We start from the raw sequence: 27,797 nt of genomic DNA on the forward strand, positions 1-27,797 counted from the left end.
GTGAATGAACACACCATTTCACATTTTCCCCTAAAACATAGGCTTTATTATTAAAAAAATTATAATAATAATAAAAATAAAATGGTGAAGGAAATTCTTTTTCTCTTTCTAGTTGGGAAGTAATCATTTAGAATTATTAGCAAAATCGATTTTATATTTGCACACCTTAAAAAAATTTCATGTCTCATCACATTCTGTTAGGAATTACATGAATCACGTAAATTAAAGGCTACCATATTTTCCTTTAAAAATGTTGAAATTTTAGAAAAAAGTTGAGTAGATGGCATTACTGGATATAACTGTCTGTTGTTTTACATTTTTGTTGTAAAACAGTTGTCAAATATTACGTTCTGCTACTTTCATCTTACCTCGGCTGGGGCCGCCCGGGATTGTTTCAATGGATTTGTTTTAAGTAGCGTTTATAAGCACAGTGCTGCTTAGTGTGCAGACTTTTAATTTAATATATAATAATTTATACTTCTGACTCATCCCTTTTCTTAAAAACTTGTTTAAAGGCTGAAATGTTACTTTCATGATTTAGATATATTTTATTATTTTGTGAAAACCTCTCTCTCAAATATAAAAAAAAATTTACTTTCATTTTATGGCACCATATGCATCAACCTACCTTGCTCATAACTTATTTATTTAAATACATTTTTGCAGGTCTTGCAAAAGATCTTAAACTTTCTTAAATTTGATTTGAAAAGTCCTGCAGACAGATGTAGCTTTGCAGACTGCCAGCATCTAGAATGATTTCGATCAGCACCATAGTAGAGAACTCTTTCAAAGATTTTGTAGGCTTTGCAGACACATGTACAACCCTCGAAACCCTGAAATCAAAGATCCTATCCCAATTTAACCCATGGGAATGACAATAACCCTGGGTTAAAAATGTAAAACACTCTTATTTGTGATACAACTGCCACAAAGAGCCTCAAACGTGTATTTAATGCCAGAGAAGGAACACACAGGAGTGGCATAATAAGAGAGTTTATTCACTGGAATCACTGATGCATACTCTGTGTTTGTACAGAGCAGAAGGATCAATACTGCGAGATATATCAAACCCTTCAGTTCAGATACTGTGTACATCACATATTGTTGTTCCAAAACAATTCATTAAGGCATGCACAGGCAGATCTGCATGAAATTAGGATTATATTAGCGACATGAGTTATCATAATGCCTCTCAAATCATTTCATGTCACAGAGGAAACTAGTGCTAAGTAGTCTTTACTAGCACGAGTGCTTTCAGCAAAATGCAGTTGAATTTGTAACAGAATGTTTGATAAACACAAAAACAGAATTTTTCTTCACATCAATAAATAGATACTTTGAATAGCAGGTAGAGCTTGTAACCCAGAGAACTGGACTCGGCTGGTGTCTTTGAAACTTTTCTTTATAGAATTGCACTTTGCAGCATAGGCGATCTGTAATCAGTGTGTAAACATGCTTGTATGGTCAAAGTTTTAGCAAAGCACAGACGGCATACAAAACAAAAGGCCAATTTCAAATTACATACCAATAAAGTAGTGATAAAAAGGTGATAAAATTTGTGAAAGCATTGCGGTGTTAACAGTCAAGATTTGCATTACGAACACTGTTCTTGTCCATCAAAGAGATTCAGATTACACGATGTGATTGGAAGCAGTACAAATTGCCACCTTAGAATTATAGAACTCTATTTGCATTCTGAGTAGTCTTGAGATACTGAGCTTCAAAGATTTTGCATTCCATATACTTTATAGATAGAACCTTTTTTTGTTTTCTAAATAAAAAGTCGCAAAATGAAGTTAAAAAAGCATCACATAATGTAAATAAGTTGTCACAGAATATGTAAATAACTCCGATAGAACCTTATCATTCCAAAGTGACAAAATATGTACAGACACGTATATACATACATATGAATATACAAGCATGAATTTGCAAGCATTTTAATTTTAAATATTACTGAGCAGAACAATTCAAGAGAACAAAAGTCAAGCTGGCATTCACTGACTGCACGCGGTTGGATTAAATGTGCATGCTATGCTCATTTATATTTGAGTGGTGGGGAAGTAGAGCAAGTGCAAAATGAGATCAAGGAAACGATTGTAGCCCCACGTTCATGCAAGCCAAACCCAAAGCGAGCCCCAATAAATGGGGGCCTCTCACCCTCTCACTGCCCAACCTGAGTCAGCATGCTCATCCACATATACTGTTTGTGGTACGGAAACTGTGTTAGATACAGAATAATATAAAAATAAGAATACTTGATTTCAGAGTTAACAAGTGCTCCCGTCGCTGTCAAAAAGCTGTAAACATCACTGAAACAAAGTCAAATTCTGCATGCAAGAGGCCCAAGGCCATGACAATGAGGGATTCATAATATTATCTTTAAAAGAACTCCAAATATGTAGGGATGCACAATTAGATAGACGTTTCAAATGAATAGTTTGGTAGTATTTAAATTTATGTTTTATCAATATTGTATTTGTGTGTGTGTGTGTGTCTAATTTCCTACATTTTTTACAGTTAAATTACCCTTGTCTTCTCACTTAATCTTTAAACACATTCAATAACACTGAAATGTAATCTTTAATAATTCTAATGTTCATTTTACGCACACATTTTTTTAAAGCCTAAATGACATTTTTAGTGTTATTTTTAGTGTTACCCGGCTATTGGTCATAACATGAAACAATTAATGGCTTATCAGTATGGACTAATATGTTAATATCAGTGCATCCCTACATATATTCCTTCCTAAAAACGCATCCATGCTCTCCTTTCCTGTTTCAGTCACAAACATGCCCACCTAAGCTGGAGTCTTGGCAGAGTCTGAGTTTTGGCACTGTCGATGTGGCCTGACCAGGAATGTTTCAGGTATCATTCTGTTGAGCAATACAAATCATTCCACCAAACAAACAGTTTGGAGCTGTGTAAAATGTTTGTCATGGCCAAAACATTGTAAACATTGTGGTATAAAATATGACTGTTTGTATCTTCCTTTTGCCTGCTAAAACAATATTAAATTAATGGTTTTCTTTATGTTTGCCTTGAAGGATCTGGCCGAGGATTGCTGTAAGGAAGAGGGGAGGGCATGTTGGTGAGCATTACGATATTGGCTACCTCTCTCTCTCTCACACACACACACAGACACACAAGCAAGCAGCCAATCAGAGGCAGCTCAGATCCCCCTCAACACTACTGAAGTCCCTACATCTCGCCATCTCTGGGTTATGTTTTCATCTGAAGGTACTGCCCCCACTCCTTTCTTCTCCTATTCTTCTCTCTCCATCCCTCCATCTGTGTGAAACAAAAGACTGCAGCTTGGTCTCCATCCCTCCCACTTTCTCCTTACCTCTCCCTCCTTTTCTTTCTGTAGGATTCTCTGATATGTGATTTTTTGTTTATGTGTGTTAACCTGAGACTTACTCTCTGTACAGTCTGTGAGAGAGAAAGAGAGAGAGAGAGAGGCTTTAGAGCAGCTCTTAAGGTAATCGGACTCGTCTGTGGACAGATGCCAAAACGGAAGCCATCTGCTGTTTTATATAATCGATTACATTTTAATCTGAGCTTTTTTTATGGACTCACATTTCTGAGAAAACAGGGATAGTAAGATGAGCTTGTGCATCTTTGTCAAGAACCAAATCCCTTCCCATTCTCTCTCATTCTTTTCCTCCCTCACATCCTCAAGGGGTGCATGACGAATGAAATGAGATCATATTTGTGGTCTCCTCACTGACATCATCTCAATGGTGAGTCCTTTGTTGGGAGAGAAAAAAAAACTAACATCCACACCTTGCCGCTTTGTCCGTGATTCCAGGCATTCGAAGAGCTGAAAAGTCCATGTTGTTTTTGATCGTTCTGGCATGATAGAAGATAGAGGTAACATCCAGCCTTAGTGTCTTCAGACAGAGTATAAAACAAATGAAAAAGCATTCAGGAGCATTCAGATGTAGAGAGATGAATGACACATTGGAAGAAGAAAATGATCATCATGGATTGGTTGCTGATAGTGAATTTTACTTCACCCTGAGTGTCGTGACGGCCATCAGGTCTTAAGTATTACTGAAAGAGAAAAAGAGGTGTTGAAATAATGAAGCACACTGAATTTTGATCAAAACCTCTACTTCAAACATGATACACACAAACAATTCAATAGAAAATAATTAAAATACAACAAATCTCAAACTCCAAAGCCGGCTTGTGGTTCTTCTGTTATTTAGTATATTATATAATTAAAGCATATGTAGCTGTAGACTGATTTCCAAAATTTCAAAAATAAAACAAGATACAAAGTGAAATACAATTTAATTAAATCTTTTGGGTTCAGTTTTGGTAACCAAAAAAATCTATTTATTCAGAAAGGACTAATTAAGTTGATCAAAAGTCACAGCAAATTCATTGACAGTGTTACAAAAAAGTTTTCTATTCCACATAAATACTGTTCTGTTCTAAGAATGTTGAAAAGAGACAAAAATATTAATCAGCGCAACTGTTTTCAACATTAATAATAAGAAGAAATGTTTATTGAGCAGCAAATCAGCATATCAGATAATCAGCATATTTTTATAATATTTTATATAAACAGGTTACCTGTAAAAAAACACTACTTCTACAAACTATAAAACAACAAACTTACTGTAGATCCATTAAATACAGGCCACGATCAATCTCACCTGTAATCAGACCTAATTCAAATCCAAAGCTCTTCAACCTGACATTGACCCAAATCACAAAGTCAGCTCTAGCTCATGCTCTGGCCTCAAGGGAAGGATACTCACCACCCCAGTTGATGACGATAGTGATAACAATGATGACGATCCCACCCACCAATGACACGATGGACATGATTTTTGCATTCTGGCCAAGACGACGTGCACCATCCACATTGCCCTGCTGCAGACTGTTTCGAGACTGAGAGTAAAAAGAGAAGTTGAATGAAAAGGGGAAAAAAGTTTCTTGGATTTACTCATCTGAAACTGTATCCAGCATTCCCCCCCCCACACGTGGACACACAAGCACACACCATGACTGAGAAGGTCAAGCCGACAGCGTTAATGGGCCAGACAGGACAGAGACAGGCCAGAATAGCCCATATGAGATAATCGTTGGGTTTGGATCCGTCTCCGACATCAGTGGCCGCACTGGGCTGTCTGGTGAGTGATGGTCGAGGTGACCCCGTGTAACTCACTGACCCGGAGCGGCTGCTCAGCCTGGCTCGCCCGTTTGCGTGCTGCTGACGAGGAGGAGAAGAAGCTGTCGGAGACATCTCGATAGGACCAGGGCAAACACCATTACCTGGAGTGATGTGAAAGAGAGAAACATTTGAGAGAGTGAGACAATATGTGGATGCATAAGTCTGCCTTTTGGACTGTCTGTTTTTAAAAGTGATTATTATTTTTGTTCTAAAGCAGCCCCCCCGCCCAATAAAATGGTTAAATTGTCCTCCCAACATTTGAAATTATTGCACTTCTCCGCTTTTCCATTATGCAGTGCTCTGTTTGTTACAGGATGCCTAAAAGGTTTAAAAGATGCATTTTTAGGCTGGTCTCCCATAGTGGTCAAAATCAGATCAAAGCTCCATCAGTTTTCACATAAGAGTGTAAGATAAATCATTTAATATTTGACAGCTGTTTTACAGCAGAAATGTTAAACGACCAACAGTAATATCCAGCAATGCAAACTACTATCAAACTTTTTTTTTTTCTTAAATATTGCTGTTTTGATTTGAAGATATGGTATAATTTACATGATTCAAGTAATTCCTAACTGAATGTAATGAGACAAAAAAAAGTTTTGCATTTTCGACATATTTGGCGTACAAAAAAAGAGTGAATGTGTGTATATTTTAAAATACTATTAGCAAATAGTTCAAAATGATAACTTATATGCTAAAATTAGACCTAACATTTCCTTCACCATTTCATTCCTTTATACTTCATTAAAAAAAAAAAAGGTGCACTCCAGTGTTAAAGAGTCAGGGCGTGGTTACGGTCTTGTTCTAAAGGCAACAAAGTCTCTTGCTCAGTATCTACTGGCAGAAGAGAACCGCATCTGACTCATCTACTTGTTGAGAAAAAAAGACAAGAAAAGCAAGTGGGGGATGGTACAAATCTGAGAAGAAAAGGGAGTGAAAGTAGAGTGAGGCTGTAAATCATTTTGTATCAGTCTAAAGAATTTGAAAAAAAAAATGTAGGACTAAGGTGATCATTAGAGATTACATTATATTTCCTACTGAACAGGGAGTAAGGGGTTTCATAACAAAGGGCTACAAGATTTGGGACTTAACACCACAAAATCTAATCTTGTTGCCACGGGGCCTTTAAATGACAGGAAGTGACAGATGATATGAGCAGGTCCTGATATACTACCTAAAATGTAAAATTGAAATAAATGTATTTGCAAATGTATATTTTATAGTCAAATAAACGCAAGTAATGTTTAAATAGTTTTTTACTTGTTTCCATTTTCTCGTCGATGACTGTCAGGTGTACATTGGGTGGGGCATCCTGAGAGGGGGCGGGGTCTGCAGCAGGAGTAGCTGTGGTGGTGGTGGGTGGAGCTTGTTGCTCGTTCCTGATTGGCTGTGAGGTGTTGCCGGTGAGGTCAGACTCCGTGCCTGGTTGCTGATTGATCTCTTGCTCTGATTGTTGCTGCTGTTGTTCTTCCTCCACTGCACCAGGTGCAGCAGTGGGAATGCTGGCATCAGCATTCAAAATCACATCCATTCCCAAGATGTTTATGAAAACTGATGTGTGGCAAAATCAAAGCTTATACGTCTGTATAAATTTTGAATTTCTGATTTGTTGAGAACTGTTGGGTAAAAATCAATGAAAACATTTAAGGCATTATATAAACTGTACATATAAGAAATCAATACTGTATATATTTAAGAACTTAATACTTTTATTTAGCAAGGATGCATGAAACTGATCAAAAGTGACAGTAAAGAAATGTAAATATAATTACAAAAAGTTTATTTAAAAAAAAAATGCTGTTCTTTTAAACTTTACATTCATTAAAGAATCCTGACAAATGTATCACGGTTTACTCAAAAATATCAAGTAGCACAATGGTCTAGTCTATAACAAATGTTTTGTGAGTAGCAAATCATCATTTGAATGATTTCGGAAGGATCATGTGACACTAAAGACAGCAGTAATGATGCTGAAAAGCTTTACCATCACTGGAATAAAGTACCTGTACATATTAAAATCTATAAAAAAAGAAAACAGTTATTTAAAATGCTAATGATATTTCACATTATTGCAGTTTTACTGTATTTCTATTTTTAAAAATTGGTGAGCATGAGACTTTTCGCAAAAACTTTAAAAAATCCTACTGACCCCAAACTTACATCTTAAAATTACATTCTGGAAATGTTACTATGCAGTTGCACTTTACACATGTTAAAACGAACACTTGCGATTTTTTCATAAAACCTTGTACCTTTATGTATATACTTAAAAGGTTAAGTAATTTCTACATCAAATAGAATTGAAGAAAAACTTTTTTTTTCAAACCAGCTTCCCAAAAACCCTTTCTATCACTGGTATGAAATACAATCCCGCCATAGACTTTGAACAAACATATTTTGATATTCAAAACATACAAATAGCAGTGTTTTACTACAGCACATTAAACTGGAAAAGGAAAAACCAACACAAAATCTATATTAGGTTGCAAAAAGTTAAAAAACTCCATAAAAGACCAAGGTATGGTAAATCATTATGTCATGTGAATCCAAAAGGGACTGTTTTTTTCACAACCCAGTATGCACATGTTCACCTGCCTACATTTAATCTCCCTCAGAGCAGGAATCTGTCCTGAGACCCTACAGGGACAAAAATGAAACAAAGCCATGCACCACAACCAGTTTTATTTGTGTGCTATCCTCAATCCGCCTCATCCGATCTGAAAGATAAAAGATTTTCATGGGAGAGCTACAACCATTAAAGCTGGACTGCCTAAAACTATTCAAAATGTTCTATGGTCTTAAAAACTAGCTCTGTCACATACAAAATCCTAGAAAACCACCTTTTCGAATCTAAAAGGAAACCAACAAAAGACCCTAATCATATGCATCATATTCAGAAACAAATATATTCATTACATTGTTCTTTAAAGTCAACAGGAGCACCAGATACCTACATCTGTGAGAAAACAAAGGGCATCAAATGAAACACCCATATCTGCAACTATAAAACATTTTATGTTTTATGACAATACATAGTGACTGAACACTGCAACTGACTCGTGCGCCATGCTGCGTTTAACATAACCCTCAAATCAATTAGATAATAAATCTCGCATCAATGATTTTTCCTTTTCATCTGTCTCGCTCTTTGAAATTAAAAGCGATACCAGTGTAGAGATGAGCACACAACAGACACACACGGGACACGCACCCACCGGTCTTCTGTACGCGTGCCAAATGGCTATATCATAATTCAGTGAGAATAAAGGTTATAGAGCACATAGAGAGCAGTGCACGCACACCCATATATACAAACAAACATACTGAATACAGCAGTAAGAAAAGTGACACACCCACAGCACCCGAGCAACGACTGATGCACTGATGCGAGAATCAAAATGCCCTTAATAAATTAGGAGCATGCAGATCGAATGTGAACTCACCGTGATCTAATGCAAAATGACAGCAAAAATCATTATAATCTTTCTCATTTTGAATTTAAATAAACAGTAGCACATCAAAGTTCAGGTGGTGCTACAGAATTAAGATTAAAATACGCCTCGCTTTATGCTACCATATAGTAGTGTGTATCGGTATAAAAACGTGGGGTAAAATCTGTCGGCATATGATCCACTGCGTTTGTGACTAGCTGTTCTCCCTCCTGTGAAACTGTGCGAGCGTGCGCGCGTTCTCGACTCTGTGGCGTGTTTTCTTTTTTCTTTTTTCTTTTTTGGTGGTTTACAAGAAGAGAGAAAGCTCTGGATAGTGGTAGGGATCTTGACTCAGTAACTCGAATCTTTTGAGTCGGTTGAATAAAACGATTCATTCATTTGTTTAGTTCAGTGTTCCTTTCTGCTTTGTTGAACTACAGGAAAACGACGGATCTGCTTTGATGGATAAACAGTGCTGAGATCATTTTTAAAGAATGATAAGTTTTGTTCAGCTTTGTTGTTGTTAAGTCATGCATATATATATATATATATATATATATATATATATATATATATATGCATAACTTAAGTAGTCCCAGTTCTTTGGAATTATATTCATCATGAAAAGTGTTTTACAGATAAATCTGAATTTAATGATTCATTTTGTACAAAAACTATTTTCTAAGCAAAGATGCCAAAGAAGAGATGGTTAAGAAAGACTGGGCTGTGATCTGAACCGTAGGGCAGGAGGAAACTTCATCTACCTGTGGGTGAAGAGAAAGAAGCTGAGCTACATCTGTGGGATCACAGCAACTGTTGAATTCAGTTTTTACAAGCACCTGTTTGAGCTGGGCTACACCCGTGGAGATGAAGACACCAATCGAGGTGTTTCCTCTGGTATCACCGCACAACCGATAAAGCAAAAGATCTCACTGCTCTTAACATATCCATCTCCCTCCAGGAGCAGACAAAACTTCAGTCTCAGCTCAGTGTGGATCTCACTGAAGGAACCCGTGGAAAAATGTCTACACGTGGTACATGAATGAAGGGTGTGAATTCCAGATCCAAGCCATGGTTCTGCTGATCAACTATGAGCCCTGGAATTCTTATAAGAAATTTGCCATCAACTCTGTCACCAAAAATCTGAATGAGGGCTGGATTATACATGGCATACAAGTAACAACACACAAATCTATGCCATCAGGGTATATTTTTCAGTAAAATAACTTACTGAGTTGATGGACCGATGAGAAATTAGAAAGCACTTCATATTGGATCAGGACAATGACCCAAAACACCCTGCCAGTTCAGTCAAGGGCAAAGAAATGTAAAGTCTTGGATTGCCCAAATCAATCTCCAGATTTAAATCAGATTGAACATTAATTTCACCAGCTGAAGAGGAGACTAAAGACAGAAACTCCCCAAAACAGGCAACAGTTGGAATTGGGTGCATTAAATGCTGGAGAAAAACACTTCAAAGCATAAGACCAAGAGTCTGGTGATGTCTATTGGTTGCAAACTCATTGCTCTGATTGCATGCAAGGGATCTGCAAAATAAATAGCTTTTTATCTTTTAAATCTGCCTTAAATTCAACTGTTCCAATACTTATCCTCACATCAAATAGTGGGATGCACTCTAAAAGTGCTGTCCTTTTTATTTGGTAAAACATGTATGTGTCGAAAGACCTAACAATAAAATGTGACATTCTGTAGTTTTGTCGCATATTCATTTTTTAATCATATTTGCAAATGTCTTTACTGTTCCAATACTTATGGAGGGCACTGTATATCTAGCTATACGCTATAGATACTCTATACTACACAGCCCCTCATTACAAATTAATATTTAATATTGGTTCATATTACCCTTATGCTACAATCGAATGAATGTGATGTGCATTCCAAAAAAAAGATCTTGTATGAGATTTTGAAACTGAAGCTTTAGTGAAAAATTTATAAAATTATTAGTGACCTATACCTTTATTTGGTAATTGATATTAATATATTAGTTTTCACATATGGACTAAATCAGTACATAAAACCAATCCATATTCATAACTAAAGGTTACAGGTAACATGCAAATGTAAAATGCAAAATAAATAAAAATACACGAATTAAAAACATTAAAATAATGGGTGGTTGAATTCAGTAAAACATTTCCATTCTACTCTTTTCCATGTGCCAATCAGAAATATACACCATCTTCTCATAAAGGATGTAAGCGCAAAGTAATCTATTGAGTTAACGATTTAATAACTCGCTCGCAATGTCGACACCTGCAGGCGTAACAATCTACAGAGACTTATGGACCGCATTAATTCAGTTGAAGATCAAACCAGAGAGTAAAATTAAGAAAAAGCACTGCTGCTCTTTATATAGCAGCTTCAACATGTGGCCATATATCTAAATCATCTGAAGCATTCGCAACCTGTATTTATTTACAAATGTCTATAAATAAATGAAGGCGTCAGCAATGCAAAATATTTTATTTGATAGCCGAGTATAGAAGCATTTTCTATAAAGCTCTTTTGGTTTAACTGAATCATTTAAGGCACCACAGGCACATTTCAGCATGATACATTAACACAAAGTAAAGTCTTCAAAATGCATGTGTTAGTAAACCAAAAATATCTATAACAATGATATGAGCGTTAGTTCAACTAATAAACAGGACAGCAAAGGTACTGCTAATGCTTCACTTTCATGGCTTTACTGTATTAGCTATTAAGAATGAAAACTATAGCAGAGTACATCACAGTTTTTATGCATATCATGTGGTATAAGGCCTCTTAATCCCGGTCTCTCCTATTTTTTATTTTTCATCTTGTTCTTTGCCCTGCAGAGCCCCCAGGAGGCCATTGGCAGTAGTAAAGAGATTAATAGGAGAGGAGCCATCCGTAATAAGAGTGGACTTCAGACCTAAAGACTGCAGGAGCTTCACCTGGAAGAAAACATGGTACATGTCAGATAAATGGTTTTATTGGGTTATTTAGCCCATTAACAAAATATTAAAACAACAGAATCTACATCCATTCAAAAAGCTATTATAAAACATTTGTTATGCAAATCCTCCATAGAAAGATGTTAATTTACTATCCCAATGCTGACTTACCTGTAGTTCAGGCCCAGCTCGGGCCATTTCCTTCAGGGTTTCGGTGCCCAGGCTCTCCATCAACTGCTTGAAGCGCTGACTCTCAATCCCTGCCAGCTTCTGTTGCTTCTCCACCTCCAGTTGGTCCATCTCCTTCTTGTAAGCCAGCTCCTGCTCACGTGCCTTACACAGACGGGCCAGCTCAGCGTCCTGACACACAGAGGATAGGAAAATGGTCAACATCTAACAGGGCAAGAATAGAAAAAGACGAGAACTAGCATAGTCTGGATGACATACAGCCTCGATTTTCTGAGCCTCTGCTTTAAGTTTGGCCTCTTCGACTGCTGCTTCTCCCTGTATACGAGCCGCCTCGGCTCTAGATTGTGCCTCAGCCTTCGCCGCTCCTGTACTCTCCACTGCAGCACTAAGATGCACACACAATAATTATTGACCATGAAAACATTTAATGTGAAGAGAAACTTAGCACTGGCCCTTGCAGTGAACTCACCTCTGAGCCTCCAGCTCAAGCAGATCCTTTCTCGCTTTCTCTGCCTCTGCCTGGTCTGTGATCCTTTGCCTCTCCAGGCGACCCCGAGCCTCCTGCTCCAGACGCTCTGCCTCGTGTCTGATAGAAGGGAAGTGAATGTAAATGTGCATGACAGACAAATACATAGGGAAAATGGGTAAAGCTTGTAGAATAACACAAGCTCGAGTCTTCTTTAAAAGGTAGTGTCACGCAGGTACTGGTCTACTCCGCACTGGTTGTCGTCTTGCTCATCTAACATAGTCACAATATAAACACCTAGTATAGGCATACCGTAGTGATTCAGGATAAGGCAAAAACACATTTTGGGAGATTCATAATGTACTCGCTCATTATATCAATATTTTTAAAAAAAAGTTCCATAGTGTATCTTTAGAATAAAACAGAGTAAACCATTGTTTATGTAAATTATAATTTCTAGAAGAAAAGAGATTGAGCTGAAGTGTTTTGTTTGTACCGTGCAGTAGCCTCCTGTGAATTGGTGGTGATCTCGATGGCTAGTTGCACACTCTTCTGCAGGGCGTCCCGGGTGCGCTGGTCCACCGGCTCCGCAGACTGAATGTCCACGCTGCTGATAATTAACCCATTCTGATTGAAGCGCAGGTTGGACCGCATCGCAAGCTTCTCATCAAAACCAAAGACAGCCGAACAGATGATCCTGTTGGAGTTCTGAAAGAGAAATAGATGCACATGGTCAGAGCAGACAAAGACAAATACGATGAACAAGCCTGATCACATCCTAATCAACATCAATTCATTCTTGAAGTCATGTTTTGGGGATATATGCTGTTCTCTTTACTTTTAAGGGCTTAAGCATACAATGACAACAAAGAAACCAAGAGAAACTCAACATCAAAGCAATATATTAAATAACAAATACAGTTGCAATAGAAAATAAAACGTTTTCAAAGTAGTTTTCAACACATGTGTACGCAGGTCAAATATAGAATAAATATACATTACTGTTCAAAAGTTTTGATATTTTAATAATATTTCTCAATATTACTATTTTACTGCACATTTAATTAAATACAGCCTTGGTGAAATTAAATATACAGTTAAAACTGTAATATTGTGAAATATTATTACAATTTTCAATGTTCAAACTTTGGAACAGTAGTCTAACTTTGATTGCCACACTTACAATCATGGCCAAAAGCCAAAGCACTAAACATACAGGAAAGAGTAGTATCCAAGCAATAAAACTCTAAAGGTGCGTCACATACCTTGTGGAAATCGTCAAACTGCACTGAGGCCACTGCTCCTCTGATTCTGGAAGCAATGGCTTTACACGAGTCACCCACAAAGTCTGGCACAGAGAACAGAGCCGTAGCCCTGGCCGCTTCAACAGGCTGTTTGATATCAAAGTGCCTGACATGGATAAAGGAAAACAGTTCACTTCTCTGATCAGCTTAATGACATTGATTATTTGCACTTCGTTATTAATCGGAGACATATAGACATATATACCAGTTGTACGAGAGCTGCAGCTGCAAGCGAGCGTGATCGGCTGTCTCGATGGTGATGATGTCGGTGCAAAAGTCTGGGCCAAGCAGGAGACAAATGGTTTTGATGACATTAGGACGTTTGGGTTTGTCTCCAGAAAGGGAAAGAACTGTAAACTGCTCATCAGGACCCAGCATGACCATTTCAGGTCCAAACACCACCCTGTGAGAGAAACCGAATGAAAACCAGAGAGGCATTTGTCCAAATTATAAAAAACTTAATTCCAATAACCTAGATATGAACATAAGTGTCTTTGCATAACTATGTGACTGTCACTCAAACTAGCATCACTACATCACCTGGCCTTCTTCTCTCTGTAGTCATACACCTGAATGGCCGCATTGTGTGGGACACGATAGGACACCACTCTGGTTTTATCTCTCTCAACTTCCCCAAAGTTTATTCCTCGCTCCGAGCGGTCCGCTACTGGGTCACGGGATTGGGACAGAAGAGTCTCCACATTGGCTGGAAGCACTTTCTCCCACAGTTCCTCATCCTGAGTTAGCATGTAGGTCTGGCCAATCACAGCACGCACCTGTGAAACAGACATCACGTAAGCCGAGACATTAAGCACTTTAACAACAAACTATGTTGTTGGTGTGGTTTTGTCAATATTAATTCAATTAAATCAACATCCAATTACACTGTAGGTCTCCAATAAAAAACACGGGACTGCCTTGTTACTACATCCATTGTTACATTTCCTAAATTTACTAAACTTAAATAAAAGATTAAGGAATACTTCACCTCTGAATTTTTTGTCATAACAACATATAAAACACAAAAGGCAGATTTTTTGAGAATTCTCCAAGCCACTCTTTTCCTTAAAATTAAACTGACTGGAGAAAATTAATCCAATGTACTCATGAAATCAATATCATTAATATTGATTTTACTGATATATCTGTATTCTGAAGCTATAAGACATCTTGTGTGTGGAATAATCTGAAATGTTATACAATATTCGTAAAAAAAATCTGTAGCTTATAATCAAATATGATGTCATTAGATGCACATTTTAAAACAATGTTGTACATTTTTGTCACTGTAAAGCTTGACAAAATGTCATTTTAGCATGAAAAATTGCTTTACCTTGCACTGAACTCAACACTCTCAAAATGTCCTCTAATTGCCCCCTATATCTACTGTTAAAAGGGTTTAAAACCCCAAATGTGATTCTAAAAATCATCGAAATTTAAAGAATGCATTTGGTGGATCAATTCTTTATAAACTTCCAATCTTGCCTTTCCAGTTTTGATGTCACGGACGTAAATGCCCTCATTCTCATCCAGTGGGATAGCATCTCGTCTAAGCAGGACCTCTACAGTGGCGGGCGGCACGTATTCGATTGGGCCATGCAGCATCCAACGGTCACCTGGACGACGCTGTATTCCCCTCTTTTTGGCTCGGCTTTCCTCTTCTTCATCTACCTCTTCCTTCTGAAGCATTGAGGAGAGGGGAGGGGGGGTGAAAGAAAGAAGGAGGGAGTAACAATGGCAAACATTAGTGTAAGGCGGGGACGGACACTGCAGCACAAGTGGCTTACGATCAGACTGTGTGTATAAGCAAAGGTGAATGATAAGAGAAAAAAAATGAAGGGAATGCAAAATATTAAAATCATAATTATAAGTAGTTCACAAACACAAAAACGAGTGGGTGAAAAAACACTCCTTGTCTTCAAATATTTTAATAAAAGACAAACATTTCAGGAATGCTGAAAGTTTTATGAACTATCGGGAACAAGGGGCAACGGCAGCACCTTGTGAAACCAGTAACGTCTGTGCACACTTAGGTAAACACACTCTCTATTTGTCTTTTGTTCTCTCTCCTTGTTTGAATACTATTTGAATGAATCGGAGCTCTCTCTCTCTTTTTTTTTTTCTATCGCAGGGCGCAGGTGTTCAGGACACCTGTAAAACATTGTATGCCTTCAACCTGCACGTCCCGTGACCTTAACAGCTGTTCATACACTTCATTCTGTACTAAATAAGTGATTTTAGTAATTAATTATGTAGGATCAACATGTCCCTTACCCCCTCAGTGTCAATGAAGGCCTCGACAGCACGCAGCACGAGCCCCTCCTCCTCTGACAGCACATACACGCCCTGAATGCCATTCTCCAAATGCTCTCCTGGCCTGAGGAAGAACGAACGCTCACCCTGTGAAACGAGGAGACAGACGGAAACAAGGAGAAAGGGGTCACATCACATTTACATTGCAAAGTTACTTTTAATTAGAAATGTCATATATATTTGTATGGTTATAATTAGAATTCGCTCACCTTCACCACTCTCTTCTGTCCGAGCTGAGGTTTTCCATCAGCCCCCACAGGGTCCAGAATCACACAGTACTGCCTGCTGTTCAGAGTGGTTACGTCCACCACCCCAACAACCTCCTCGGCCACAGAGGGTATGTGAGCTTCTCTGTCTGCCACGGTCACCAGCCACTCTTCTCCAGTGCGCCGCTCTCGGCCCCCGGCGTCACGAAACGGCCGGAGAGCGCGCACATGCAAAGCTTTCTAATGAAGGGGGAATGACACGCAGGCGTTGAGAATTACGCTTGGGGCAAAATTTAGCTCTGAAGCTGTGACTTCATTAGTGAAGTGCTATTCATTGACCTTTCTATTGAACCAATTAACCCACCAATCCCTTATTACCCATCTAAATAAAGTGTGAACAGAGAAAAAAAAAATAACTTCCTACAGGGAACCATAGGGACAGAAGTGGGTACCTTGTCCGTGAGGATGAAAGCACTGACAATATCCACAACCTCTTCATGAGCTCCAGGCAGATAAGCTCCCACCTTACTGACCTGCCATTCCTCACCTGAACACACACACAAACACACACACAATTTCAGCCATGTGTATTTGGTTATGCATGCAAAATATGAACTGTCAACCATGCTTGCCTATACAATGATGCGCAATTGGGGCCAAAACAGCTCTGTACCCCACTGACTTCCATCATATGGAAAAAATTTTAAATACCTTTTTTTTTGTTCCACTGAAGGATACAAGTCATACAGGTTTGGAACAACATGAGGGTGAGTCATTAATGAAAATTTGAATTTTCTAGGTTGAACTCTCTCACAAACCAGTAACTCTTTGGACTCCACTGCGGTCCAGGCCCTCTTTGCGTGCTCGGAGGCGAATGGCCTGATTCTCTCTGATCACTGTGGCCTTTATGACTTCAAGTACCGCCACCTCCTTCCTGGGAATGTATGTCCCTGCCGGAAATAAAACACTCAGCAGGTTAGACATCTTAAACCTTATGATGTCACCTATAATAATAATAATAATAAAGATGCAGTACGAAAGATGCAATGCACTTTACTGTGATGGTGAGTAACATGCATCTCCCCTTTTCACAATTTACTTTTTTTTTCATTCATAGTCAACATGAAAATAAAATTTTCAAAAAGGTTTATTTTTATTGCGCTTTTTACAAAAGTAGCTTTATAAATTGTATTTCTATATTGTGTTATGCATCTTTGCTGTGACAGAAAATATAAAGATGAGAAGTATAATTATTTTTATCAGGCCAGAAAGTTATCCCATAATTCCTGAATAAGTTACTGGTGGACTGATATTTTACCATTATTAACTGCATGTTTCTAGATTTATCCATTAATGCCTTTCCAGAATATGTCTTGTTTCTACATGTAAAATTTTGCTTGGCCTCTGAATTAGCTTTTCTTTTTCAGTTAATTTTACAAATCTGTATTACAAACTGGTTACATCTAGGTATGTAACAGGTACTTTACACAACCCAGTCAATTCCTGATGAAGTCCCATCTCACATGTTTTCCTCTTTCAACATCCTGTTTCACTGTTTTCTGATTGGGCATTCTGTTGTCATATTACTTTACTGCCTTTTATTTCTCCCTGAACTTCATTATTTTAAATGGTCGTTTGCTTTGAGCAGGTAAACTAGTCCAGGCTGGCACACAAAACTCTGTAAAGCTAATGCTGGTTGTGCAGCAGTGGTACCTGGTCCCTCAAACAGCCACTCGTCTCCTGCTACCCTCTTCTCTCCTCCCTCCTCTTCAAAGTCCAGCAGGGCCTGCAGACGCAGGGCTGTGTCCGGGTACACAATCTGCAGTGGCGTCACATCCTGGGAGAGACACACACACATACAAATTATAGTAATATATATAAAAAGAAAATGGTAACGTAAAATTATAATTATAATAAGAAATGATAAGAGAAAAGGCCTTGGCTGCTGCACAACAGTGTTGGGAAGGTTACTTTGGAAATGTAATAGGTTACAGATTACAAGTTACCCTGTTTAAAATGTAATAGTAGTGTAACTTTTTCAATTACTTTATTAAAGTAATGTAACTAATTACTTTTGAGTACTTTTTGATTACTTTTCTAAATTTGTGAAAATTAAAGAATAATAAATAAAAGCATATACATCAACCTAAATACAGTTATCTAATAAGCATGTGACGTATTCTGTGTAATAAACTCCTGAAACATTGGTGTTTTTTTTAAACTGCTGTCTCTGTATATGATGATAGTTTTCTCAAAATAAGTAAAATGCACATAAAGTGACACAGAGCAGTTCTAGAAATTATGTTTATGTGCTCGTGTACTCCTATATTGAGATGGCAGAGGTTGAAAACACTGCGAGTTTCAGTAGGCATGTGTAGTAAATAAAACAATTTTCTCCATTAATTTACAGGAGGGGCGGAAGGGGGAAAAAATTCAGACTGGAAAATTCAAACTCATACAAACAAATTCATGGACAAAACTATTTTTTGTATGGACCTGACATAAAAAAGGTTTAAATCTTTAATTTGGGGACATGCAAAATAATTAAAAGTTCTGTCCTGAACTGCAACTTCACTTCTATTTTTCTCTTCAGTCTCTTTATTTTGCCGTTATCCATCTCTCTCATGACTTTAACACTCAAGATCAATACATCAATACTCAATACAATACTACAATATCTTTATAGAAAAATCCTAATACTGTACACGAGTCATATTTTTCCCTTACAAAAAATTACCATGCTTTTATTAGCCTATATAAAAGTAAAATAACCTTGTTTTTTTTTTTGTTTTTTTGCAAATGGATTTGTATTTATTTTTAAATAAATACATTTGTAAAATAATTTTACATTTTTGGTTATCACAGTTAAACAATAGTAGCCATTTTCTCTGGATTTTTAGTTAAATATTAAAATGTTAATTTTCGTAAGGGTTGTGTTGTTGTCTGTCGTAGCTCCCCCTAAACCTATAAAAAAAATCTGAATTTTTTTTCCCAGCTAAATTACTACTGTAACATTGCAACAGATAATAATGATGTCCTCTATATAGTATTTTGAGTGATGACTGATGAGCAACGTGCTGCTGCTTGATTAAATAAATGAAAAAACAAAGACAAAAAAGCATCTTTACAGATGAAACTGACCTGAAACCCTGAACAGTAGTTCTGCTTCTCTGCTCCAGCAGTCCACTCTCTCTCTCTCTCTCTCTCTCTCTCTCTCTCTCTCGAATTGATTACTCTGAGTCTGATCCAAACCGTTTGGCGGAGGCGCGGAGAGCGCGCGAGTCATGACTAACAATTCATGATTTATTAGAGATTTAATTATCAAATGGCGGATTCGCAAATGATCGCTTTAGTACATTCGGCAGGCAATTATACAATAATGATATTAAATAGTGGGGCAAAATCGGCTGCCAGGCCACCGGGAATTGTCCTGGTTCTCCCGGTGTCCAGTCCGCGCCTGATTTCCACAGACACGCAGAATGTGCAGGAGTCATATATTGCATTTCTGGGGCTTTATATTCACAGACACTAGTCGATGTCATGTTTTGATTCAAGTGTACTGACCTACTTTTGATTTAGTCATCCAAAATGTGGCATATTCCGTCCGCATTAGGCATTTCGTTTTTATGACTGGATTCTACGAACCAGACTGTGTTTGCGCATCCCGGAAATTATTAGGGCAGGCATGTCTCAGAATAGTCAATGCAATTTGGGAAAGAAATCAGTTAAATCTGTATGTGGATGTGTGTAAATATTCAAATGTAATCCCCTTTGTAATTGTAAAAAATTTCATAAGTAACTGTAATTTAATTACTCATTTTTTCTTAGTAACTGTAACTAATTACAGTTACAATAATTTTGTAATTAAATTACGTAACGCCGTTACATGTAACTAGTTACTCCCCAACACTGCTGCACAATGGTGCTTGTTTTGATCTAGTCAACATGAGCTGATGGGAAAAACATAGGTGTGATACAGATTTGACACTTGACAGAAACCACAACATGCTGAAACCACCCACATGTCTGAGCCTTTCAGCCACAAGCTGCAAAGCAACATGATTCACAAGCATACAATGCATTTCATACCTTTTGAATCTCTTCACCAGGGTAGAGGGGGAAGGGGTCCTGGGTCTGGCGGATCTCCAGGTCAGCATGTCTGAGCTTAGCCTGACCTGACGCATCAAACTGAACCCGACCTTCATCATCACGGGTAACGGGGTTGAGCACAACACAATAGTGCCTGGGCGGCACCATGATCATGCGGACAGGGGCAAACAAAACCCTGAAAAAAAAAATGGGAGGAAGATTTCAGTTATTCAAATGAGTCGCATAATATTAGCTCACACACTGTCATTCAAAAGTTTGGGCTCAGAACATTTTGTTTTTATAAAATTTTGATTTTCTAACGGTTTTATTTTCCCCTTTTATTTCATTCTTTTATTCAGCAAGGGTGCATTTAAATGATCAAAATAATGCTCTCCCACCGTCTTAAAATATTCACATTTTGTTGCTTGGCAGCCTGAAATGAAGTCTGACACAGTTTTTGTTTTATCCAGCTGTATTTACTCAGTACAACTTATTACATCGAAGTGAAAGATATAACCTCAACATGTCAGAAAACAAAAACAAAATAGAATTATAGAGTTGGAAAAAGCATCAACCACTTCATTGTGAAAGCGTAAATACTTTATTTGGTCTTTTTAAAAAGGACACAAATGGAAATCAGTGGTTAAGTTGTATTTACAACACTGTTCCAGAACAGTTCAACCCAAATATTCAGATGTGTGCAGTACATTTTATGAAGGACTGTTTCCTGATCCTGGGAGAGAAGACTGCTGGCTGTTCTGACTCACAGTCTGTAAGTACGTTTACATATTTAAAGGATTTGCCACTGATGATTCAAACGTGAGTTTTGAGCAATTGTTCTCAATTGCAGTCCTCGCGCCCCCCTGCTCTGCACATTTTGTATGTTTCTCTTATGCTTCAGACGTTTGTTCTATTGAACGTAAGTGCCCTGTGAAGTGGACATCACAGGATATTCTGACATGATTCCAGTTCGAAGTTAACATATACGCTCCATTCAAAGTGCATTGAAGTGTGCAAAATGTCAATTTAAATTGTATTTATTTACAGAGGTATATGATGTCACACTTGTCCATGTGTGAAGATGTTGCGTAGCGCAAATCTGAATCAGGTGTATTAACAAAGAGAGACATACAAAATAAGCAGAGCAGGGGGGCATGAGGACTGGAATTGAGATCTGCTGGTGTAGAGTAGCGCTTGTTGTTTGTAGTTTCTCAGATCACAAATGTAGACACGGTTTATGTTTACATGGTTGCGATGCAACGCAACTGGAAAAAAGACAGTTTGTTAAGTCATTATAATACATAATTATGTCCCCACTGGATGCAACAAATGGCTCGTTTGTAAAGGGTTTTCTTGGGTTTGTCTTGTGGCACCGATGTTCTGACAGGGACACACATCACTGTATGTTAAGGGGTGTAACATTTCTGTCACACACTTGAGGCATCCGGCCAATCACAACGCATTGGATAGCTGGCCAATCAGAGCAAACCTCGCTTTTCAGAACGATGAGCTTTGTAAAAATTCACGCATTTCAGAAAAGCGGGCCATAGAGGAGAATCAATAATGTACATTATGTGGAAAATAATGTGTTTTTTTTTCCTTAAACCACATAAACAAAATAATGTTCTCTTCTGCAACATCAAATGACCCCTTAAAGTCTGAACTCTGACTGGGCCATGCAAGGACATTTACCTTATTCTCCTTCAACTACTCTGTGCTTAGTTCTGCTGTGTGCTTTGGGTCATTGTCATGTTGGAAGGTAAATCTCCTTTCCACTGATAATTTTCTGGCAGAGTGCAGAAGGTTTTCCTCAAGAATTTTAAAGTATTTTGCCCCATCTATTTTTTTCTACAATCCTGACAAGAGCTCCAGTCCCTGCTGCAGAGAAACCCCCAGAACAGGACCCTACCACCTCCATGCTTTACTGGAGGAACGCTGTTATCTGGACGGTGAGCTGTACTGGATTTCTGCCAGACATTTAATTGTGTGTTGAAGCCAAATAATTCATATATAATAATAATAATAATAATAATTCTCATCTTCCTCAGAATCTTCAAGATGTGTTTTGTCAAAGCTCAATCATGACTGCATGAGTCCTTTCTTGAGTAATGGCTTTTTTCTTAAAACCCTCCCATACAAGCCACATTTGTGCAGAATCTGTGATATTGTTGTCACATGCACACAATCACCACTCTTTGTTATAAATTCCTGCAGAGGCTTCAGAGTTGCTGTAGGTCTCTTGGTTGCCTCTCTGAGCAGTTTCCTCTTGGCTCTTTCATCCAGTTTGAAGTGAATTTAAAATATGAATCAAACAGCTAAAACCATAAAACCTAATAAGAAACTAGACTATGAATTTAACTCATAGAGACTAAAATAGCTAAATAGACCGGAGAAAAGAGATACGATTTCAAGGTTGATTTGAATGCAGGTAAAGAAAGGGACAATCTTACAGACTGAGAAAGTGAATTCCACAGCTTTGGGCCTAATACAGAGAAGGCTCCGTCAACTTTAGATGTCAAACAGGACAATAGGACAGTTATTAGTTTATCATAGGATGATCTAAGAGATCTTCAGGGGGAGTATGGACAAATAAGGTCTGAGAAGAAAGCTGGAGCCAGACCGCGTAAGGCACTGTAAATGCTGCTCTCTTCAAATTTCTATTAATGAAAGAATCTTGAAATAACATTATCACAGTTTCCATAGAAAAATTAAGCAGCATTTAACACTAAGAAACAATAATAAATGTTTCATGAGCAGCAAATCAGCATATTAGAATGATTTCTGAAGGATGATGTGACAGAAAACTGGAGTAATGATACTGTAAATTCAGCACTGCTATCATATACATACATACATAATGAAAACATTAAGATAGAAAACTTTATTATAATATTATTTCACAGTATAAGTTTCACTTTATTTTTGATCAAATAAATACAGCCTTGGTGAGCATAAGAGACTTATTTCACAGACATTAACAAATCTTAATAACCAAAAACATTTGAACTCTTGCATTTGTAAAAATAACTGTAAAAGATTGTAGATATAAATAGTTAATATCAGCTGTTGTTTGGATTATGGGCAATGGAGGATTGAAAATAGGCTTGATTACACCTCATGTATCCTAGCAACACTCTCTTTCATCACAGCTTAAAATTGGACACACGCCTAAAGTGTAAATGTCCTACATATAATGCCCCAGTTGAGCTGCTACAATTTCTTTGTATACATTAAAATCTGTCAAAAATGTATGTTGACAAAGGATAAAACCAGTGGTAACCTGTATTTCAAGGGTTATTGCATAATACAGTAGTTACCCTGCAGCTTTCTACATTACCTCTCATTGTCCTGGCGTATATAGGTGAGAGGGCCGATCTCCACCCTCGCAATGTTGATGTTCTGATCCAACACATGGATGTAATGGTGAGGGGGGATCCTGATGATCGAGGCACCGTGCAGCTGATTAGCGTCCATATTTCTTCCAACTGGTACTCTTCACAAAATCTAATTTGGAGGAATGTAGAGATTAGTTACCAAAAAAGGCAGAGATATAGTGATAATCTGTGCATGCCACTACTTCAGGGCCATGTGATATTATTCCCATGTGAATAAACCTTTATGATGGCTTCCATTCACTCTGCACTACCTTAAAAAGAATAATTTGTCTATGGCAGTTTGTATTATGCATGAAAAATCCAATAATATAAAGGTCAGCAGTGTTAGCTTTCATGAGCGAACACACCTCAGCTTCTTATCACTTTAGGATGAATTAATGATAGCGTTGCTAAGGGTCAGATGTCGACACTTAGCTTGTTGTCTTCTTAAACTGGGATTGTAACTGATAAAATGCTGATAAGTCCTTGATTTCATCGAGTCGAAATTATAGATTTTAGCTTGGAACAGGACAAATCTGTCAATCATAGATCTTATCGCACACAACCACACAATTATTACACCAACATCTAAGTTGTCCAACACTTTTATTGCTTCTTTAACTTAAACTAGTGATATCAGGAACTGTAGTTTGGTCTGCAAATTCAGTGAAAGATAATGTAATTCCAGCAAATACAGAACGTTCCCCTAACGTTAGCTTTTGGTTCTGGTTCTGGGAACATTAAGAAAACTTTCCTGGCTAACCATAAACAAACCATAAAATAAATTCTGGGAACGTTCTGGGAACCAAAAATTGTTAGCTGGGATGTCATGCAATCTACCTGTACTTCAAAGAAGCAATTGTAATTTTCATTAACCCCTTCAGACTGTGCATGCATTCTAGGGCTGCACGATAAATCGCATGCAATATTTAATACGCATCATGTCAGTAAAACAGTCCAATTCTGACCCCCTGCAAAATTATTACCCCCCCTAATATTGGTAGGTTTAGGAGTAGGTTTGGGGGAGGGGTTAGGATTAGGCAATCAGGTAGTGATTTGAAGGAGGGGGGTAATAATTTGACAGGGAGTCAAAATTGGGCACAACACCGGTTCTGTAATCAGCGGTAAATCTCCATCACCTGCAAGCTTTCAGGTGGAGCAGCATAGAGCTGTTGTTCACTGACAAGCTGCGCAAAAACAAAATCATATTTTGCGCATCTTGTTAGTGAAGAACGGCTCTGTTACATTAAATATCGCATCCGATTTATCATGCAGCCCTATGGACATCTCCTTTCGCTGGTGTTTATTTATTAATTTGTCATTTACTGCCACACAAATCTCAAAGGATTATTGGATTAGGTGCTAACAGCTCATATATGACTATGACATTGTTGCTTTTTTACAAAGAAGATATTAATTTGAAATTAAGCAAGGTGGACTGCTTACACAGGGCACACACAATTTCCCTCTCCACAGCAACACCTACAAAACAAATGCATTTGTCTCAAATCAATCAATCAAATCTTCCGCATGCTGTGACGTCAAGAGGAGTGCGGGTCACTTTCAAACTGCACCAATCATACTCTGAAGATGAAGGCGGAAATCAAAGAGTTACATTAATCTAATCTGGTACTTTAAAAACTGCAGTATCCCGTGACAGCTGGAAGAACTGGCTAAAGGCACTGGTACCTCGACAGAACAGTAAAAGACTGAGATGAACGAAGTCACACTTTAAACTTCTGTTCATTTGATCAGGTTATGCTCGTTTAAAGATCGTGATCGTTTTAAGTTCATTTAAAGTCCTAAAAGACTGCGACAGTTTTCCACGGCTGAAAGCTGCAAGGATTGTCTGTGTTTTGCAAAGCAGGCTGTTCCGCGTTGCTTAAATAATGCATCATCCTTCGTACTACATTCGTTCATCATGAGACATTCACAACTAAGCAGGTTAGATGAATGTAGCAGTCCTACGGTAATTTATCCATTGAAGATTCGTCTTCCAATTATTGCGAAATGAACAAAACTCACAGGTTCAGAAGAATACGCCCCTACAGCTGCCGGTCCGATGATGATCCGTCAGTTTAAAGCGCCTGTCTGAATGCAGTGCGCAGGTTTATAATAACTCTGGGTGGGAGGTGTGTCATGCTCAGGGAAAGGAGGGCCTGGAGTGTACTTTCCCGGAGCATGAGTCACAAAATCACGTGGCTTACTGTAGCTGGGTATAGAGATATATCCTAGATCTTGTTGTATTTCAGCAAATACACTATTTCATTTAAAGGGTGCTGCATTTTTTATTATTATTTTGTACTGAGGTCCATTTTAATATAAGCTGTTTTTAGATTAACAAAGTTTTGAGTCCTGATGTTTAGTACAATGACCTCTTATATGTCAAAAGATAAAGGGAATTTTGATTTCTTATGACCCCTTTAGATCAACCACGTATTCACTTGGTAATATTGCGATTGCCAGTGCTTCCACATAATGTGCACCTATGTGTGTGTTTGTGTCCTACTACATAACCATATAAACAGCTCTACAAACTTTCTCTCTGAAAACTCAACTTCCTGTTTTTGTTGAGGTTGTGGCTGACAAGAGGTTAAGCGTCTGAATTGATTCGGTAATGTCACAGTGGTGTAAAATACAAACTAAAAAAGCTACCCACTTTCCATGGACTATGTGACATTTGATGGCTTTACTTTTAAACATTAGCTGCAAAAAAACATGAAACCACAAGCCGTAAAGATCAACTGAAATGGCTACTACTGTGTGGAAGATGGTAAAATTTTTAAATGTGGACATTTTTACTGCTTGTTAGGGAGTTCAAATTTCAAAATGTTAACTGTGCTAAAGGTGTCATAGTTGAAGGACGCCCATGTTCTGTTCAGTCTTTAAACCAAAGCCACCGGAAGACAAGCCTGAGTTGTTGTTTTTTACAAATTAGATCTTAAAAATTATCAGCAAATGGTAATGGCTCATGGAGTTAGATAACAAACAAATTAGCGAATTTCTTGCTATGCTTTTTATTTTAAAAGTGTTCTCAGACTTTTGGGCCCCATAACATGCCACACAATCCATTTTCTCACACAGCGAAAAGTAGCCAAAATTGAAAATGTGATAAGAGGATATTGGCGAATCGGATTTGGTAAAGACTGATCTGTTGGTTCCTGAACACCTGTGATTGGCCATTGTGTTCAAATGAGTCAGGGCTGCGTTCAGCCCAGACAATTTTTAAACAGAAACGGTGGTGTGTTGAACACCCTGTTTTGATGATGCAAGAGTTGCAAATATGGCAGCTGAGAAGGCCAATCTTGCCTGATGAATCGTTATAAATACGTGTTTAACACTGCAAAATACGTTAGATGTTACAGTCACTGCATGTCCTTGCCGTCCAGAATAAAAGAGAACAGGTGAAGGATAATCCACTTCTTACCTCCTTGAGACTTATCATTATTAGTGATGCGCAAAATTATGTTTCAGTCAATGCAGTCTTGAGCCGGAAAGAGAACTGATTAGTTCATCTCATGAGTCTTCGGGTTCTTCGAGTCATTCAATTATCATCTGACAGACCCATAAGCTTTAACATATGCAGTCTGTGTCACGGTTCATGAATGCACCGTTTCCTGCTCGTCTCATGTTACGTCATGTTGATTGTTTCATGTGGGTGTTACCTGTAGCTGCAGCTCATTCCACAAGCCTACTTAATGCCCTGTCTTTCGTCTATTGTTTGTCAGATCGTTGTTTGAGGTCCTCCGTGATTCTTGTCTGTGTTCCATCTGCTCAGCTAAGTTTGTGTCTTGTTCCTGTTTGGTCGCTATTGGAATTACCAGTCATCATACGGATCCCTCACCTTCACCCACCTGCGCACTCAATCACCTCCTCACCAGCCTGTGCTACCATCGAGGTCCCTGCGTCACCCACCATCAACCCAGCCTGGCAATACTTCTCTAATAAACATCATTTACTTGCAACTGCTTCCTGTCCTTAATTCGAACGTGACAGAATGATCTGACCACCCATGGAAGCAGCGAGTAACCCATCATCGTCGTTGGAAGAGTTTCTCAGCGCCAGTGCTCGAAGGATGGACTCCCAGGAACGGAATCTTAACGACACTGGTCGCGCTGTTCAGGTTTTGGTGGCGCAGGTGTCCGAGCTCAACCAGCAATTACAGCTTCTGCGAGCCCCCACTGCGCCGCTCACACCGCCCGTTCCGCCCACACCATCGGAGACCGCCTCCCAGCCAGAACCACACCTTCCTATTCCGGAAACCTACTCGGGTGAGCCGAATTTCTGTAGAG

The 27,797-nt window shown here is 38.3% G+C and overlaps 2 protein-coding genes across 3 annotated transcripts; both read right to left on the bottom strand.

Moving 5' to 3' along the window:
* Window positions 1-1,850: 1,850 nt before the first annotated feature.
* LOC132149005 (trafficking regulator of GLUT4 1-like) lies at window positions 1,851-8,892 on the bottom strand. The gene is made up of 5 exons (XM_059557865.1): window positions 8,635-8,892; window positions 6,452-6,807; window positions 5,021-5,292; window positions 4,776-4,908; window positions 1,851-4,059 (listed from the first exon to the last, which is right to left on the bottom strand). The coding sequence occupies exons 2-5, from the start codon at window positions 6,720-6,722 to the stop codon at window positions 4,043-4,045; spliced, it is 693 nt and encodes a 230-aa protein (XP_059413848.1). The 5' UTR covers window positions 6,723-6,807; window positions 8,635-8,892; the 3' UTR covers window positions 1,851-4,042.
* A 2,200-nt stretch (window positions 8,893-11,092) lies between these two features.
* LOC132149006 (major vault protein) lies at window positions 11,093-25,680 on the bottom strand. Of its 2 annotated transcripts, none has more exons than XM_059557868.1 (17): window positions 25,531-25,680; window positions 23,469-23,635; window positions 20,132-20,327; window positions 17,756-17,879; window positions 16,861-16,992; window positions 16,495-16,589; window positions 16,046-16,282; window positions 15,798-15,923; window positions 15,009-15,200; window positions 14,064-14,299; window positions 13,729-13,926; window positions 13,485-13,629; window positions 12,716-12,927; window positions 12,223-12,339; window positions 12,012-12,138; window positions 11,736-11,924; window positions 11,093-11,564 (listed from the first exon to the last, which is right to left on the bottom strand). In XM_059557868.1, the coding sequence occupies exons 2-17, from the start codon at window positions 23,603-23,605 to the stop codon at window positions 11,436-11,438; spliced, it is 2,592 nt and encodes an 863-aa protein (XP_059413851.1). In that variant the 5' UTR covers window positions 23,606-23,635; window positions 25,531-25,680; the 3' UTR covers window positions 11,093-11,435. The 2 variants fall into 2 exon arrangements, with proteins under 2 accessions (XP_059413851.1, XP_059413850.1); XM_059557867.1 differs by having other exon boundaries at window positions 15,009-15,203.
* Between the last annotated feature and the right edge of the window lie 2,117 nt (window positions 25,681-27,797).

The sequence above is a fragment of the Carassius carassius genome, chromosome 9, assembly GCF_963082965.1.
Source record: "Carassius carassius chromosome 9, fCarCar2.1, whole genome shotgun sequence".
Taxonomy (NCBI): domain Eukaryota; kingdom Metazoa; phylum Chordata; class Actinopteri; order Cypriniformes; family Cyprinidae; genus Carassius; species Carassius carassius.